Below are 14,725 nucleotides of genomic sequence, written 5' to 3' on the forward strand. Positions count from 1 at the left end.
AATATTTTTCGTTTTTTATAATATGAATTCTAATACTTTAGTTAACTGAAGTAAAAGTTATTAACAAGTGCGTGAACACCAATTTGCTATTAATTTTTATTAATATAGTTTAAATATACGTAATATACAGTATGTGAAAATAGATATGTTTAAAATTGAAAAGATGTAATACAGTAATTTCTTTTAAAAGTGTAATTTTATGACTTTGAAAAATGAAATGGGTCTAGGGAGCTTAAGCAAAATTGTTCAGTAGAAATAAACAATCCTTTGAAAGTCATTCAGCAGGTGAAGATATAATTTTTGTTAAGCTAGCTTGGATTCTTTTGGAATAATTATTTTTTACAATAATAATTTTTTTAGTTTATTTAATTTATTTTATACATATTTCAATTGTTTCAGGCTGAGTTTCCATTCAAAAATTCTATCTAAGAAAACGCCATTATTTACGATCGGCAAATACGCAGCAGGAGTACTGTCTTACCCTTGAACAAATAGAATAATTAATTTTTTTAATTTTTAATGCAGGGGTCGGAAAATGTAACATTATTTTATATCAGATTGCTCATCTCTTATTAGCACAAAGTTCAAGTAAAAAGAGAAGCCTCTTCCAATACGTGTTCAGAAAATATACAGGCGGAACTCTGTAGTTAATAAACTAATATATAAAAAGAATAACGCACAAAAATTTAGATTATCACTTCGGATATAGATACGGATAAAGACTAATTTTAGTAATTACCAAATGGAAATTATGTTTACAAAGTTTACAAAGATAAAACATTATATAATATAATGTTTCACTGTAAAGATGAAAGGCAAAGTCACACTAAATAAATATTAGCTATTCGGAGTTAACCTTTTCACGAAAAATATTATACCTACTGTTCTATAAAGTCGAACCATATATATAACCGGGAAATGATAATATATTGTGCTTTTTGATATATAATAAATCGGATCAGAATTTTATCTCATTTTGGGTATGGGAGTAATTCGTTAAATATTTTGCCGTATTGTTATACCGTTAATCGAACATTCATTGTAAGGGAAGCGGTAGCACAAAAAGCTATTGATAAACTTTATTAATTTCTCATTGTAATCATGGAACTTTTTTTTTTTATTCAAATAATAGATATTTTTTATATTCCTTACTGTTAATATTTATAATCACGATTAAAGATGTTGTATCATATTTATTTTATTAATAATTTTTTTCTATATCAGATATTGTAATTTTTTAGTCACCTTCTTTTGGGGGAACAAATGTAGCACAAAAAGTAGGAGATGCTTATTAACCTTATTTGGAGAATAATGTCCTACCAATCATTTAATTCGTTATTTTATTATTATTCCGAACATAGTGAACATAGTAAATTTACTATGTGTCGACGGGTTCATTAATAAATTTACAAGACGAGAAAAAATTATTAGTAATTTTTGTGTTTTAAATATTTAACCTCAATTAGCCATAGAAGGCGTAATAGAATATACAATTATGTACTCTAAAATTAAGAAATCACATATACAGTATGATCGTTTCTTTTATTTCGAAGGGCTGAAGAAATCATATGTCGAACAGAAAACAATGCTCATCATGGACTTCAATTTATCTAAATTAATGATTAATTGTACGATAATTAGTTAGTTTATTTTCTCTTTTGTCTAAACCAGCTAACATTCCCACGGTCACAAAAATTTTAAATCCGTTAACATAATATACAATTATAACGAATTTTGACTTCGGAAAAATTCGGGAAAAATAATGAAATAACAAATATGAAATATATTTTTTATATATTTTCATCTGACTCCAAAAAATTATATTTTATCTTGGCTCAAGAAGTAAATTAAGCCTGAATTAAGAACTTTAAGAATAATTATATTCGGTAAAAATAACGAAATAACAAATATGAAATGTATTTTTTACATATTTTCTGTTTTTTTTTTTAATCAGACTCAAAAAATTATATTTATCATTTATCTTGTTTCAAGAAGTAAATTAAGCCCAAATTAGAATAAAATCTTTGTTACAATGAGTTTTTATACTCATTATAATGTTATCTGTTATATTGTATAATCGGTATAACGGAATTCTTTATATGTCGAAGATCCACTATAAATATTTCGTTTCCGATTATTTTCATAATACTGTATATATTTTCAGTAAATATATTATCTGTTATAGATTGCGGTATATATAATATTAATATAAATCCAATTGTAAAATTTTAAACAAAAATTATATAATTAATTTATATGTTTACTTTCTATTTATATTATTCAAACAATATAATTTATTGTAGTCTATCTAGGGGTATATTTATTTCCATAAAATAAAAATCATGTATCAAGTATCGAATATATTTAATTATTTTTATTTTTTATTCTTTTTCTATAAATAATATAGTTTACAACGAAAAATATCGAATATCGTCTAATATTACCATTTATGGTTTATTTTAAACAATATTGTCCGAAACAAAGGTGACTCATTGCTGAGTACTTCGGTGGTTCAAATTGGTATATTTTTTAACTCATATCTCCGGTTCAAGAAGGTTTATAGAAAAAAAAAGCGTAATCCAGAACGTTGATTTTTAAATTAGATTCATTATTATTTGATGCATAATCAAAGAAGCTGCAGTGAATTGCACTATATTGGGTTGATTGGTAAGAAATTTATTTATGTATGTAATAACTTGACATTGCATAGTTCTTTGCCTAATCGTCTAATCGTTGTATCCTAAAAAAATAAATTGACGATACGTTTTTAACATCCGATAAGTATTCCACTGTCCCTACTGAATTTAATATATTACTGATAAACGAAGAATAATAATAGACGGATGTGCTAAATTCCATACCCATTCATAAAAGCCTTTATTTGTTACATAATAACAGAATAATAGAAAATAGAAGATACATTTAAGAAGAGGGTCGTTCATACATGTTGTGTTCATACATGTTGCTGTCGCTATACTTGTAAGTTATAACTTTAACAAATAAAAGATAATTAAATAATAATTCATATTAAGACTTATAGCTTAGGTTGAAAATCAGCCAAAACATTAACGTTAGGCTTCTTCTTGTTAATTTGTTTTGACGTTGATAAATATTCCCTCAAATGAAATTCCAAATTATTACGTTGAACATTGGAAAAAGTCAACCACTCTTGTTGTTCTTCACCTTTTTTAAGTTCAATACCGTAAATCTTTTTATTCAAAAATTGAACAATCAGTGAATTTGGAATCAAGATACAAGCTATTTGATAAATAATTTTATCATCCAGCTTGTAATAGAATGTATAATCAGAAAGCGGATCAATATCTTTAATTTGTTCGCTTGGTTCGCAAGTGACGTGGTAGATTTGATGGTCGCCTGGTGGGTTATAAAAGAATGACATTCTAAGTTCATCATTTGAACGAGTTGACAAATGATTTAGCCGTTCAATACTAGTACAGCCTTTAGCATAGATAACTTCTTGATCGTGTGCTGGATTCATGTTTTAGTATAGTTGAAGGAGAACGTATCGGCTTAATATATATACAGTATATATATATATATATATATTTTGTTATTAACTAATAGTAGTTAGCTTTGTATAACGCATGATTGAATACGCACTACAATCGTAATTCATGCCCGAAAATATCAAACAAGGGAACAATCATAAGATTTTAATGACATAAAAATAATTTTCTATTAATACAGTATAAAAAAAAATTAGACACCGCGTGATTTCATGCATTAAGTATCACGTGACGTTAAATTATTATCTATGTTGCATTTTATATGCAAAATATTATTTATTTATTTATTTATTTATTTTTATTTAATCTACCCTGAAACCGGCTAAATACGGCGTAATAATAATTTGAGTGCTTATTTATGGAAAAAATTATTAATATTGACCAAAACTAACCAGCGTTATTAAATTTCAAATTTCGATTCAGAAGTAGCGATACGCCGACTTGTAGATAAAAAAACTATTGTCCGAAAGAGTATGTATGATCTTTGAAAAAAAATAGAATGATTGTTTGTTAAAAAGAAGTGAGGCTGAGATTATTGCATTATCGGATGATCTTTTTTTTACCATGCAGTATCTCTGAAAAGACATTGAATATAAATAAATAGTCATTTTCATATTTCATGTTTTATTGTCTATAAATATTCTTTGTAAATAAATAAATTTGGTGTTTGTCGTATGATTTTAAGAATATTTTAGTAGTATCGCAAAAAATAAAATAAAATAAAATAAAAAATAAATTAATTATATCACAAAACATCGCTTTGATGGCAAACCTTCAAGCCATATTATCGATCTACCTAAGGGTTATTATATTATAGTAGGTTGTCTGTAATTTACATATATGACTTATGTAACTTCCAAAAACACGTTACGTATTTATATAATTTTTTAAGTTTTTGTAATTTTATAGTTATAAATTTACCATATGACAATAACGGGGGAAGCAGCTTTACTACGATTTGCTATATCGATTCTTTGCAAAAGAATTTTTGTTATTTTCCATCGACTCAGAAAAAAAATAAAGAATCCGTTGAAAGAGATTTTACAGTAATTGATTGACTAATTAAAAAACAGAAGTATCTTTCCCTATAAAAAATTTTTTCAGAATGTCTGGGTTTCTTTGATCATTTATCGGAGTTTTTTTTTATAGAGCTTAGTAGCGAAAAAAAAAATATGAATTTACTAATAATATTTGAGATTTCTCTAAGTTCTTAGGAAATATTCTGAGAATTTGACCGTTAACGAATCTCAGCTTCACTTCACTTCAATTATGATTTTCTATTGTGAGAGTAACATTTTCTTATCGTTCAGTTATTTTGTTTGGATCTGATTTTTTATTTCTTTGAAATGAAATTCATATTTTTTGTTACTTAGGAGGTGTAACAAGAGAAATTAGTTAATTAATGATTAACTAAAAGAAAGATTAAAAAGGAGCTAGAATCTATAAGAGATGTTTAAGCAAAAGAGACGTGCATGATCATACTCAATATGTAAAGAATCTCTCTTTATGTAGATGAATGTTCATAATTAAAATTATTACTGCACTCCGAGTAGAGTAAAATAACTGATTCGTTGAAGATGTTGAATGCATTATGAGAATTATACTAGTTTTACGAAATTTAAATCGTGACATTTTTACGTTATTTTCGATCATCAAAAATTCATAACGCTCTCGTGACTGAATAGTTATTATGACATTGTCATTTTATTATTTGACCCGAGTTATTTGAGATTAATGCTAGTCAGCACTATAATTTCTTTAAATAAAAATTTCGAAATCAAAAATGATTTATATGAATTATCAATATGATTATAAAGATAATCGAAAACAATGATATTTATCCCCATATTGTCGACTTGACGTAAAATAAGACAAATGAACTTACTTTAAATGTTTAAATTATGATAAATTAAAATACTCTATGACTATATCGAATAAGTAAATTATCATTCAAAGTATGATTTTCCTTTTCTGTAAAATACATTCTATTGTTATCTAATCAAACACCTGTCAAAATATTTCAGCAATTGTTGTAGAAGTAGAATCGATAGCATGAAGTAATGAATTTGAAACGCTGAATGTATTAAACTAAAACAGTAATGAATTCCCAAATCAGAACCTTTAAATGGACAATCCCTTTTGGAATATGTGTGATGCAGAAATTAAAATTTAATATATATATAAAAGGTAATAAATATAATGCCGACACATTGGTGTAAAATATTTAGACAATGGGTATAAACTAAATTTCTAGATTCTCGTAACCCTCTCAACTCTCGCATTAATTTTTCAAAAAATGATTTTTTTATGATAAAAGTTTTAAAAAAATTTTTATTTTATATGATAAAAAAAATTATCTATAAAAATTTTCATGTATCCGCCCTCCCACTCATCATTTTTATATACGAGAATCTGAATATTTATTTTATTTGCCCGTCAATTGAAATTTGAAAGAAATAAGTGCGACCTTACTTATATGATCATGATTAACACATTGACATTAATTTATATTCAGCATTTCTACATACAGTCAGCCCTTTCTATAGCGAATTTTAATATAACGAATTTCACGATATAACGAATCTTTAGTGTGGTACGTAATAAAATGCAGTATAACGTTGAACGAAGAAAAACTTATAATTCACAGATGTAAGTAACCCCTTTTATAACGAATTTCTTTTAAAACGAATTTTTTTTTTAATAAAACAAAGATTTTTGCAAGATAAATTTTAATATAAGGGCAGTTTGATCCCGGTTTTATGGAATTTTTCTCAATTAAGCAATTTTACCACTTTTAAAACATTTTATCAAAAGATGGGTGATTTATGTTTCGAAGTTTCCTTTGCCTTCATGAGCAGGACGTTCTACAAATGGTTTGATTTTCCTATATTTCACTGCATTATACCAAATTTTTCCGTTATACCGAACACGCATTAACGAATTTTCTCATAACGAAGGCCTGATCGGCCCGGACGCGAACTTCGTTATATCGACTGTACATTAAAATCAGCAGACTTTGGACTCCCGATGACAGCAAGAATTAGATATAACATTTGGTGTAATATCTTTCTTATATGGATCCTAAAATGTTTAATCAACTTCGGTTTTGAGACAAGCACGTTTCTATTATTACGTTAGACATTCTTAGTGGTGTAAGAAAACGCAGATGCTAAATTTATTCAATTTAATTGTAAAAACATTCCTCGCATTTTTTTTAAAAATAAATAGTTTTTGCATATTATAATTATCAATTTTTTTTTTACTATGGGCTGGAATCAATTCTACCAAAATCGAATTAATTGAAAATTGAATTGAATCGATTTGATGATTTTGATCGAATCCAAGTTTCAGAAACGTTGATCCATTTTATAAATCGAACACACCAAACACAAAAAAAAAACGAATGTTAGTGACGAATATCACATGGCAATGTCCGATTGTCCGCACGCGTCACGTTAATTTATAAAAATATATATATATATGTATATATACACGGTAAATATAGAATAACAATTTTTTAAATCGTGAAATTAATCCATAAATTACTAATTTTCACTCACTCAATTTCTAAAAAAAAATACTTATCATCTTTGTTTCACAGGGTATCTGCAAATCAAGTAAGCGACAAAAGTATTGATCTTGATATTGTACGACCGGTTTTCTTGAATAAAAATATCAAGATGTTATACCCCTGAACTATCAAGATCAAATAACTGAAATAATTTTTTTTCTTCAATTCTCATTCCGGAACGTTAAACAAACGCGTTTACATATAATTAAATTTTTTTTTTTTACGTTTAAATTAAAACCGCACAAACAAAAAGGCAAAAATATATTTTTTTTAGATTGGTATGATTTTTTTCATTTCGTCCATTCCACTCAGTCTTTAACTTTCTTTTCGTTCTTTAGGTTTTTGGTTAGGTACTTTAACAGTGCAGGTAGATGTTTTAGGTTTTGTTTTTCATTTTCATTTTATCTATTTCATTTTGTCACTAACTCTTTTTTATTCCTAGGTTTCGCCCCATAAAAGATTTTATCCGTTATTTCTGTAAAAACTCCGTAAAAATGAGCCTTTCACGGATCCATTCACGGAAAATGAAAATAATTCGATAAATTCCGTGATATAAGGTTATTAATTTCGAAAATATGAGCCTTTACGGAAAAAAGGTGGAATATAAAAAATGGATCGATCTTTTTTGCGGGGTCGGTTGAACTCCTTAAGACAGCAAGTAAATATTTTAATATTTCTATTGTTTTATTACCTCACATTTTGTTTCCATGTCTCTAACGCTTTCAGTTATTCTTCATGGCAACAGTTACGGTCAATTACTAAAACATTGACCACGATTTTTTTAAATTCTAAAAAAAAAAAATTCTATTTTTAAACTTTAAACGACTTCTTGAAGGTATAAATACGCTTCCGGCATGACTTTCAATTTGTTTTTTTTTGTTAGGAGAAATTTTAACTAATGATACATTTCTTTTTCTTTTTTTAGGTGGCTCTTTAACTCTTTGGATTCTTTATTTGTTTATTTTTTATATCCAGATGTGAGGATTTTAGTGTGATTTTATATAAATGTTTTTTGTTTCTTTTAACATTTATTACTTTTCTTTTGTAGTTCTTAAACGAGGATATTGGTAAGTTTTTTATTTTTTTTTATTTTGATAATTAATATCCTAAACAGAAACTGCACGAATGTGAAATCAAAAATTAAAATCGTTCAATCAATAACGTACAGGGCCATTTGGTCATGTGATGTATAGTGATTTTGTCGGATTTATGCTCATATAACAAAATATCCAAAAGATATTACAAAATTAATTGATACCGCAAGCTCTGGTGCTTCTGTATTTAGTAGATTTTATTCCCTTTAGCTGGTTATTGGTTTATGCGAAAACCACAAGAATTTCAAAGAGAATGGAGTAATGTCATGAGGTATTATGGAATCTGAATAAAAGTTTTTTGATTTTTTTCCGATATCAATAAATTGCTAATTTTTTTTTATTTAGATGTATGGGAGGTTTTATTGGTATCGCAAATGATTCAAATTTTTTTTACAAAATAAATCGTTTTTGAGAAATCAGCATTGCATTGAGATTTTTGGACGATGGAGGTATTTAATTTAAAATTAAAATTTTAATATAATTATTTAGTATTTTGACTTTATTTTTCTATCATGAGCACACTTTATAATACCATAACACCTTACTATATGTACAGTACATAGATATTTTTCGCTACGGCTAGTATAGCATTATTTCTTTCTAATAATTGACACTAATTCGAAAACGACGATAAAAATTTATACACAATTTACGTTTAACTTTCACATTTCTAATTCTGGATTCAGGTAATCAGATAATCAAGGAATCATATGCTATCGGAGAAGAAAAATTCCTTTATTTCCTATTTTCAACATTGTAGTTATTTCTATATACAGTTTAAATAGATTTCAACTTCATCCCTTAAAAATGCCATTACGATTGTTATAATAATAAAATATATTTGTCATCAAAGAATTCATAGTTAGTATATATATAGAATACATATGCTATTAAATTTCTATTATTGTTAAATTTAGTAGTAGTGACTGCTAAGATGATCGTTATATAGTAATTCTAACCAGTAATATATTCGGCAAAAAACATAATAGAAACTTGTGCTTTATATATTTAATCCTTTGTGTAAAATAAATAGTCTAATCTGTGATGACAAATACTGCATATAAATAAGTACGGTTTTGTAAATTAACCATTTTTATGGAACTAATAAATTTACAAATTACGTTTTTTGAATAGATTTATTTATAGAAAGGTAGTTACTCCAATGGGGGGGGGATTGGCACGGTTATATTGCATATGCTGCATATGATGTCACATATATTGAAAATTATATAAATTATCGGAAATTAGACTTTTGTTCTAAAAAGTATTTAGTGCTTTTTTCAAAATTGGTGTGCCAAGGACTTATGCGAAAATAAATTTAGTGCATTTTTCTTTAAAAAACTTACTCAATGAAATTAATTTCTGATTTATATTTAAATATATATTGGTGCAATAATGTCACGGAAGTTCGGAATAATTAAGGTATAATGGAGGTCAAGAATTATATATAGGACTATTCGGGACACGGAAAATCCTAAATTCTCTTGCTTATTTATAATTTATATAAACGTTTGGATTGTTAATATCAGGGCTTTTATTGATTGTTTAACGTTTGTTTTCGAAATTTCCCAGTCCGATAAATTAATGTTTGTCGATCAACAAATATAGAATATTCATATTCGTGTAAGAACATATTTATGTTCCATAAATAGTAAAATATTTACCAGCTTAAATTTATTTTATTAATAAAGAAAATTTTTAAAGCTTTTTATTTTAGTATTATTCTAAGAATAATTAATATTAATCGTCTTACATTTTCAAACTGTTATTGTATCCGAATAATACTTTTTAATTACACAAAATATATTATGTGCAGCTTTGATTGTTTTCTCCGTCGATCAACGTTAAAATATTATATTATTAGATATCTTTACTAAAAAATCCGATAATAATAATTTTTTTTATAAAAAAAAAAAATTAAAGTTTTTCATGAGGATCTTCGGTATATGTATGCATCAGCCGGAAGTCGCAGTTGAAACGACTGAAACCTGATTTTTTTTTTGAACTGTATATGGTAAAACATAGCCACAAATATTAAAATTACCGGAATGCTTGTAGAACATGAAACGTGTCATCAATTAAATCCCGATGGAGAGACTATTATCAAAACAAAATAAGAACCAATTAAATTATTGTTTGGTTTCATATAATAAATTTCAAAACAAAGCAACATATCTTAACCGTCCTCAAATATTTTATTAAAAAATTGATAACGATAAAATAAAAGGTAAAAAAAATAATGAAGTACTAAATTTGAATAATTAATATATGTATAAATACAATTTTATAGTTTAGGTTGAACAATAATCTTCTTATCGACTTCAGAACACGTTAAAACATTGACATCAGGTTCTTTATTAATTTGTTTTGACGCTAATTTGTTAAATAAAAATTCCTTTAAATGAAATTCCAAATTGTCTCGTTGAAAATTGGAAAAGTTTAAAAACTCTTGTTGTGGCTCTTCATTTTGTCTGAGTTCAATGCCATGAATTTTCTTGTTTAAAAATTGAACAATAAGTGAATGTGAAATTAGCCTACAAGTAATTTGGTAAAAAATTTTATCATCTAAGTTATAGTAAAATGTATGGTTGGAGAGTGGATCAACATTTTCTCTTGATTCACAAGTAATATGATAAATTTGATAATCTTCTGGTGGATTATAAAAGAAGGCCATTCTAAAGTTATCATTTGAATAGTTTGAAGCGGAACTAGTGAGTTGAGTTAATTGCTCAATATTAGTACAGGCTCGTACGCGAACGATACCGTCAGACATTTTTAATGAAAAAAAAGATGTTAGATGGATAAAAAGGCCACAAGAGTGATGTTATTTTGGTCTGTTGGATTTTTTTTTTTTTTTTTGCAAAAAAAAAATGCAAAAAAAAAATAGATTCTATATTTATATTAACGAATAAGTATATTTTTTTTTTACAATAGCTTACTAAAAAAAGAAAATAGATCATTAATGCGGAAGGTTCCGAATTGTGAAACACTTTCAGTCCGGTCTTTTTATAATGACCATTTAAAGAAAATAAATGAATGAAATATAGATTGTCTATGTATTACTAAATTACGCCATTAATCAATTAATTACGATGTTTTCAAATTTATTTACACTTGAATTTTTTTTTCTCGCTTGCTGCAATTCTGGTACAAATTTATATGAATATGTGTAGTTCCTATATGGTAATAAGTGTTGCGATCAAGTAATTAGTTAGTTGAAAATGAACTATTTTTAAATGACACATTCAGAATCATCCATTTTTAATGAACGAATATAAGGAAATGAGTTTCTTTGTATATAACCAAAATCGGATATGTGCATGCGCGTAATTTTGAAGATCTTTGGCTCATAGTTTCATGTGAAATCAAAAAAAAATATATTCGGAATTACCTTTTATCATTAAATACTCGATCTTTCGTTTCAGACTTTTCCATTAAACTTTGTCACTATAAATACATTTGATTATTACAATGTTAATAGAAAGTAATATTATACATAGAAAAATAATTTCAATGAATATTTTGAAGGACAAGTTCAAAATACAACTTTTTAGCGCAATTAATACATTATATTATGTACTTATTATTATTATATTAGTTTAAATACAAATAACGAGCTTATATGCATTATTTAAATTTGTATGCATTTAACCATTTTATGCATGGTTGTACAGTAAAAATTGGCCTGATTATTAAATGATTTGAGCACACTGTATAGATGCTAAAAATAATAATTATAGTTTAAATGATAAAGGAACGAAAATTAAATTTGCCCCACTTAAGATGTGTATCGTAAAAAAATATACTGTATAGAGTCTAGTGAAATCACTTTGAAACAGGTTGCTTTTTTTTGATCTCTAAAACTGGTAAGATTTTATTTTGGTATTATCAGTAAATATTCTAACTGGAAAAGTTAACGAAATTACTTCGCTTGTAAATTAATTATTGACGAGTTTCTTTTTTATTCAGAGGCTTCAGTAAGACTCATTGTTATATGAGTTTTTGACAAAAGATGCGCTTAAAAATAATGAGATACAAGTGAGGCAGAAAAATACTAGAACAAGTAGAGCTTTCACTATCTTTTTAATAATAGAGAGATGTTTTATAAAGGAATATTCTTAATACGAACAACTGAATGATGGTAAAATATATCGACTTATATTCTTTTAAATAAATTGCATTAATATTAGTGTCGTTAATATTACATGTATCGGTAAGAACTTATATTTTGTAGATTGTTTTATCATAGCAATAGTAAAACTACACCGTTAAATATAAGCATATAACTATATATTTTTAAATTTTCGGAAAATAATTTTTGGTTTACCTAAAGAATCTTAACTGGAGAAATTGGCCCATGTAAGATAGATTATTTTTATATTTCACAATTGCTTTTAAATGCGATTTATTTATCTTTTTTTTAGTTTAGAGAATTTCGTAAACATAATAATGACAAAAGTCATTCGGTGGTCGACGGAAAAAGGTTTTTATTTATTTATTTATTTATTTTCGAAGAAATGAATACAAAATGACAAAATAACCTGAACCGCAGTAGTCATGTGACTGTATTATAAAATGTAAATTAACCTTTATTAGAAGCTCTTTCATTGATGAACATTAAATGATTCGTAGACTTTTATAATTTTTAAGAATGTTAAAAAGGATTAATAATATAAAAGTAAAATAAAAAGAAACGAATAGTATTTTGACGGAATTGGCCGCTTAATGATGGATTTGGTATAGAACACACGGTTATTACCATGTCATAACCCGGTCATGGCCGACGATCATTTTTTTATATCGTCACAATCATTATAAGATTTAGCGTTATACTATATAGTATATAGTAAAACTCATATAATTATCTAACTACTAAATGTCATACTAATAAAAAAAAGAAAAAAAGCCATATTTCATGTAACGCTAGATGACATTATTACCTTTGTGAGACTAGATCAATCCTTCTGTACTATGCCCCGGTAAAATCAAAGACTTCAGCTATTTCCTCGCAAAAAAAAAAAAAAAAAATACATAATAAAAAGTATAACAAACATTTTTAAAAATATTGAAATTTTATTTATTTATTATTTTAATATTAAACTACAATTTTTTTTTAAAAAATAGAATGCGTGCATATGGGTCTTTGGCATTTTTATAAGATTTACATTAAGAAAAAAATTTTTTTTCCTTAAAAAATAGGAATAGAGTACTTTTTAGATTATTCATTTAGAAAAAACCATCGAGTTAAGAAAATGTCCTTTGTTTTTTTACTCGAAGCAACATGTATTTTTTTTTAGTGTATTAAAAGTTTGACAAAGCGAACGAAAAAATAAAAATATTATAATAATATAAATTTTGTTGGTATTTAAAATGTAGTTTATAGCTAACAATTGCATCACGATGGCATGAGATTTTTTGTGCACAAATTAGGTTCTATTTAGGGTAAATTAATTGCCCTTGCCATTTTGGCGCATGGCACATATCAGTTATGCCTTATATAGTAATATATTCAATTAATTACCAGAGTTGTATTTTCCCCTTTTTTACTTTTATTTTTTTTTTAAAAAAAATAATGTGGATAACCTTTACTATATAAATTTTATACTTAATGAATCACATTTATCATTAGAACAAATAAAAAAGACGCCGACAAACAATAGTAAAATTTAAAAAAAGAAAATTAGAATTTTACTACGCAAATGGTATATATAGTGAAAATCACAATCGGCGCTAATTAGCCACCACAATCTAACTTTACATTGCTAACTTGAAAATTTCCCATGTGAAGAAATGACGTTAAAAAGGTATGTGTTGACTAACATCAAATGTATATATAATTATTTGACTGCTTAAATAAATTAATAATTGTATTAATTTTATTAAACTATAATTTATATAGAGAACGTCCAATTTTTTTTAATTTGATTCGAGATTCGAGTCTTGGCAGGACGTAAAACGTAGAATTTTATATAAATAAATTTTAATAAATTTAAGTTCTATAAAACATTAATTTTCATTAAATTTGAGTAGATGTTAGAGAATATATGATTAAAATACCTCGTAAAATAAAACCACATACGACTGCCTGGCTTTGACCAGAATTTTGTATAAAAAGAATTTTTTTTTAGGTAAAAAGTAATACTGTATAAAATGCGATTTTATTTAGAATAAATGAAGTAATAAAAAAAAGAATCGCTGTTATATTATTCCTGCTTTTAATAAATACAATAAACTAAACATATAATTATTTGAAATTTAAAAAATTACCTCTGATGAAACTAAATAATCTCGGCAGTTTTATTCTATAGTTGCGGGTCGGTCCTGATATTTAACTATTATTTATAACTCCCAATAAGCAATGTTTTTAACATGTGAATAATACGTCAAGATGCAACATAGCTGAAAATATTGAAACCGGAATTGATTTTTAAAAAAAGCTTCATAAAAGAAATTTGATATTTTTTAATAATGATGCTCTTTTTAATAAAAATTTCTTATATGCAGTATGTAGAACACCTGTGACATGACATATT

General features: G+C 26.1%; 5 protein-coding genes across 5 annotated transcripts; 3 read left to right on the forward strand and 2 right to left on the reverse strand.

Annotated features, from left to right (window-relative positions):
• Nucleotides 1-1,948: 1,948 nt before the first annotated feature.
• Nucleotides 1,949-3,528, reverse strand: OCT59_017012 (uncharacterized protein). Its single transcript, XM_066146072.1, has one exon. The coding sequence runs from the start codon at nt 3,497-3,499 to the stop codon at nt 3,035-3,037; it is 465 nt and encodes a 154-aa protein (XP_066003799.1). The 5' UTR covers nt 3,500-3,528; the 3' UTR covers nt 1,949-3,034.
• A 628-nt stretch (nt 3,529-4,156) lies between these two features.
• OCT59_017013 (uncharacterized protein) lies at nt 4,157-5,331 on the forward strand. The gene is made up of 2 exons (XM_066146073.1): nt 4,157-4,343; nt 4,420-5,331. The coding sequence occupies exons 1-2, from the start codon at nt 4,291-4,293 to the stop codon at nt 4,583-4,585; spliced, it is 219 nt and encodes a 72-aa protein (XP_066003800.1). The 5' UTR covers nt 4,157-4,290; the 3' UTR covers nt 4,586-5,331.
• A 117-nt stretch (nt 5,332-5,448) lies between these two features.
• Nucleotides 5,449-7,554, forward strand: OCT59_017014 (uncharacterized protein; the record flags this gene model as incomplete). Its single annotated transcript, XM_066146074.1, has 11 exons — nt 5,449-5,465; nt 5,552-5,584; nt 5,644-5,714; nt 6,043-6,056; nt 6,342-6,400; nt 6,485-6,585; nt 6,666-6,679; nt 6,873-6,882; nt 7,129-7,144; nt 7,437-7,465; nt 7,541-7,554. 11 exons carry the CDS (start codon nt 5,449-5,451, stop codon nt 7,552-7,554), a joined length of 378 nt encoding a protein of 125 aa, XP_066003801.1.
• Nucleotides 7,555-7,952: 398 nt separating this feature from the next.
• Nucleotides 7,953-8,604, forward strand: OCT59_017015 (uncharacterized protein; the record flags this gene model as incomplete). Its single annotated transcript, XM_066146075.1, has 5 exons — nt 7,953-7,966; nt 8,024-8,075; nt 8,147-8,165; nt 8,403-8,463; nt 8,538-8,604. 5 exons carry the CDS (start codon nt 7,953-7,955, stop codon nt 8,602-8,604), a joined length of 213 nt encoding a protein of 70 aa, XP_066003802.1.
• Nucleotides 8,605-10,346: 1,742 nt separating this feature from the next.
• Nucleotides 10,347-11,055, reverse strand: OCT59_017016 (uncharacterized protein). The gene has a single exon (XM_025317252.2). It carries the CDS (start codon nt 10,963-10,965, stop codon nt 10,477-10,479), a length of 489 nt encoding a protein of 162 aa, XP_025178615.1. The 5' UTR covers nt 10,966-11,055; the 3' UTR covers nt 10,347-10,476.
• Nucleotides 11,056-14,725: the final 3,670 nt, after the last annotated feature.

Source organism: Rhizophagus irregularis, chromosome 25 (genome assembly GCF_026210795.1).
Source record: "Rhizophagus irregularis chromosome 25, complete sequence".
Lineage (NCBI taxonomy): Eukaryota > Fungi > Glomeromycota > Glomeromycetes > Glomerales > Glomeraceae > Rhizophagus > Rhizophagus irregularis.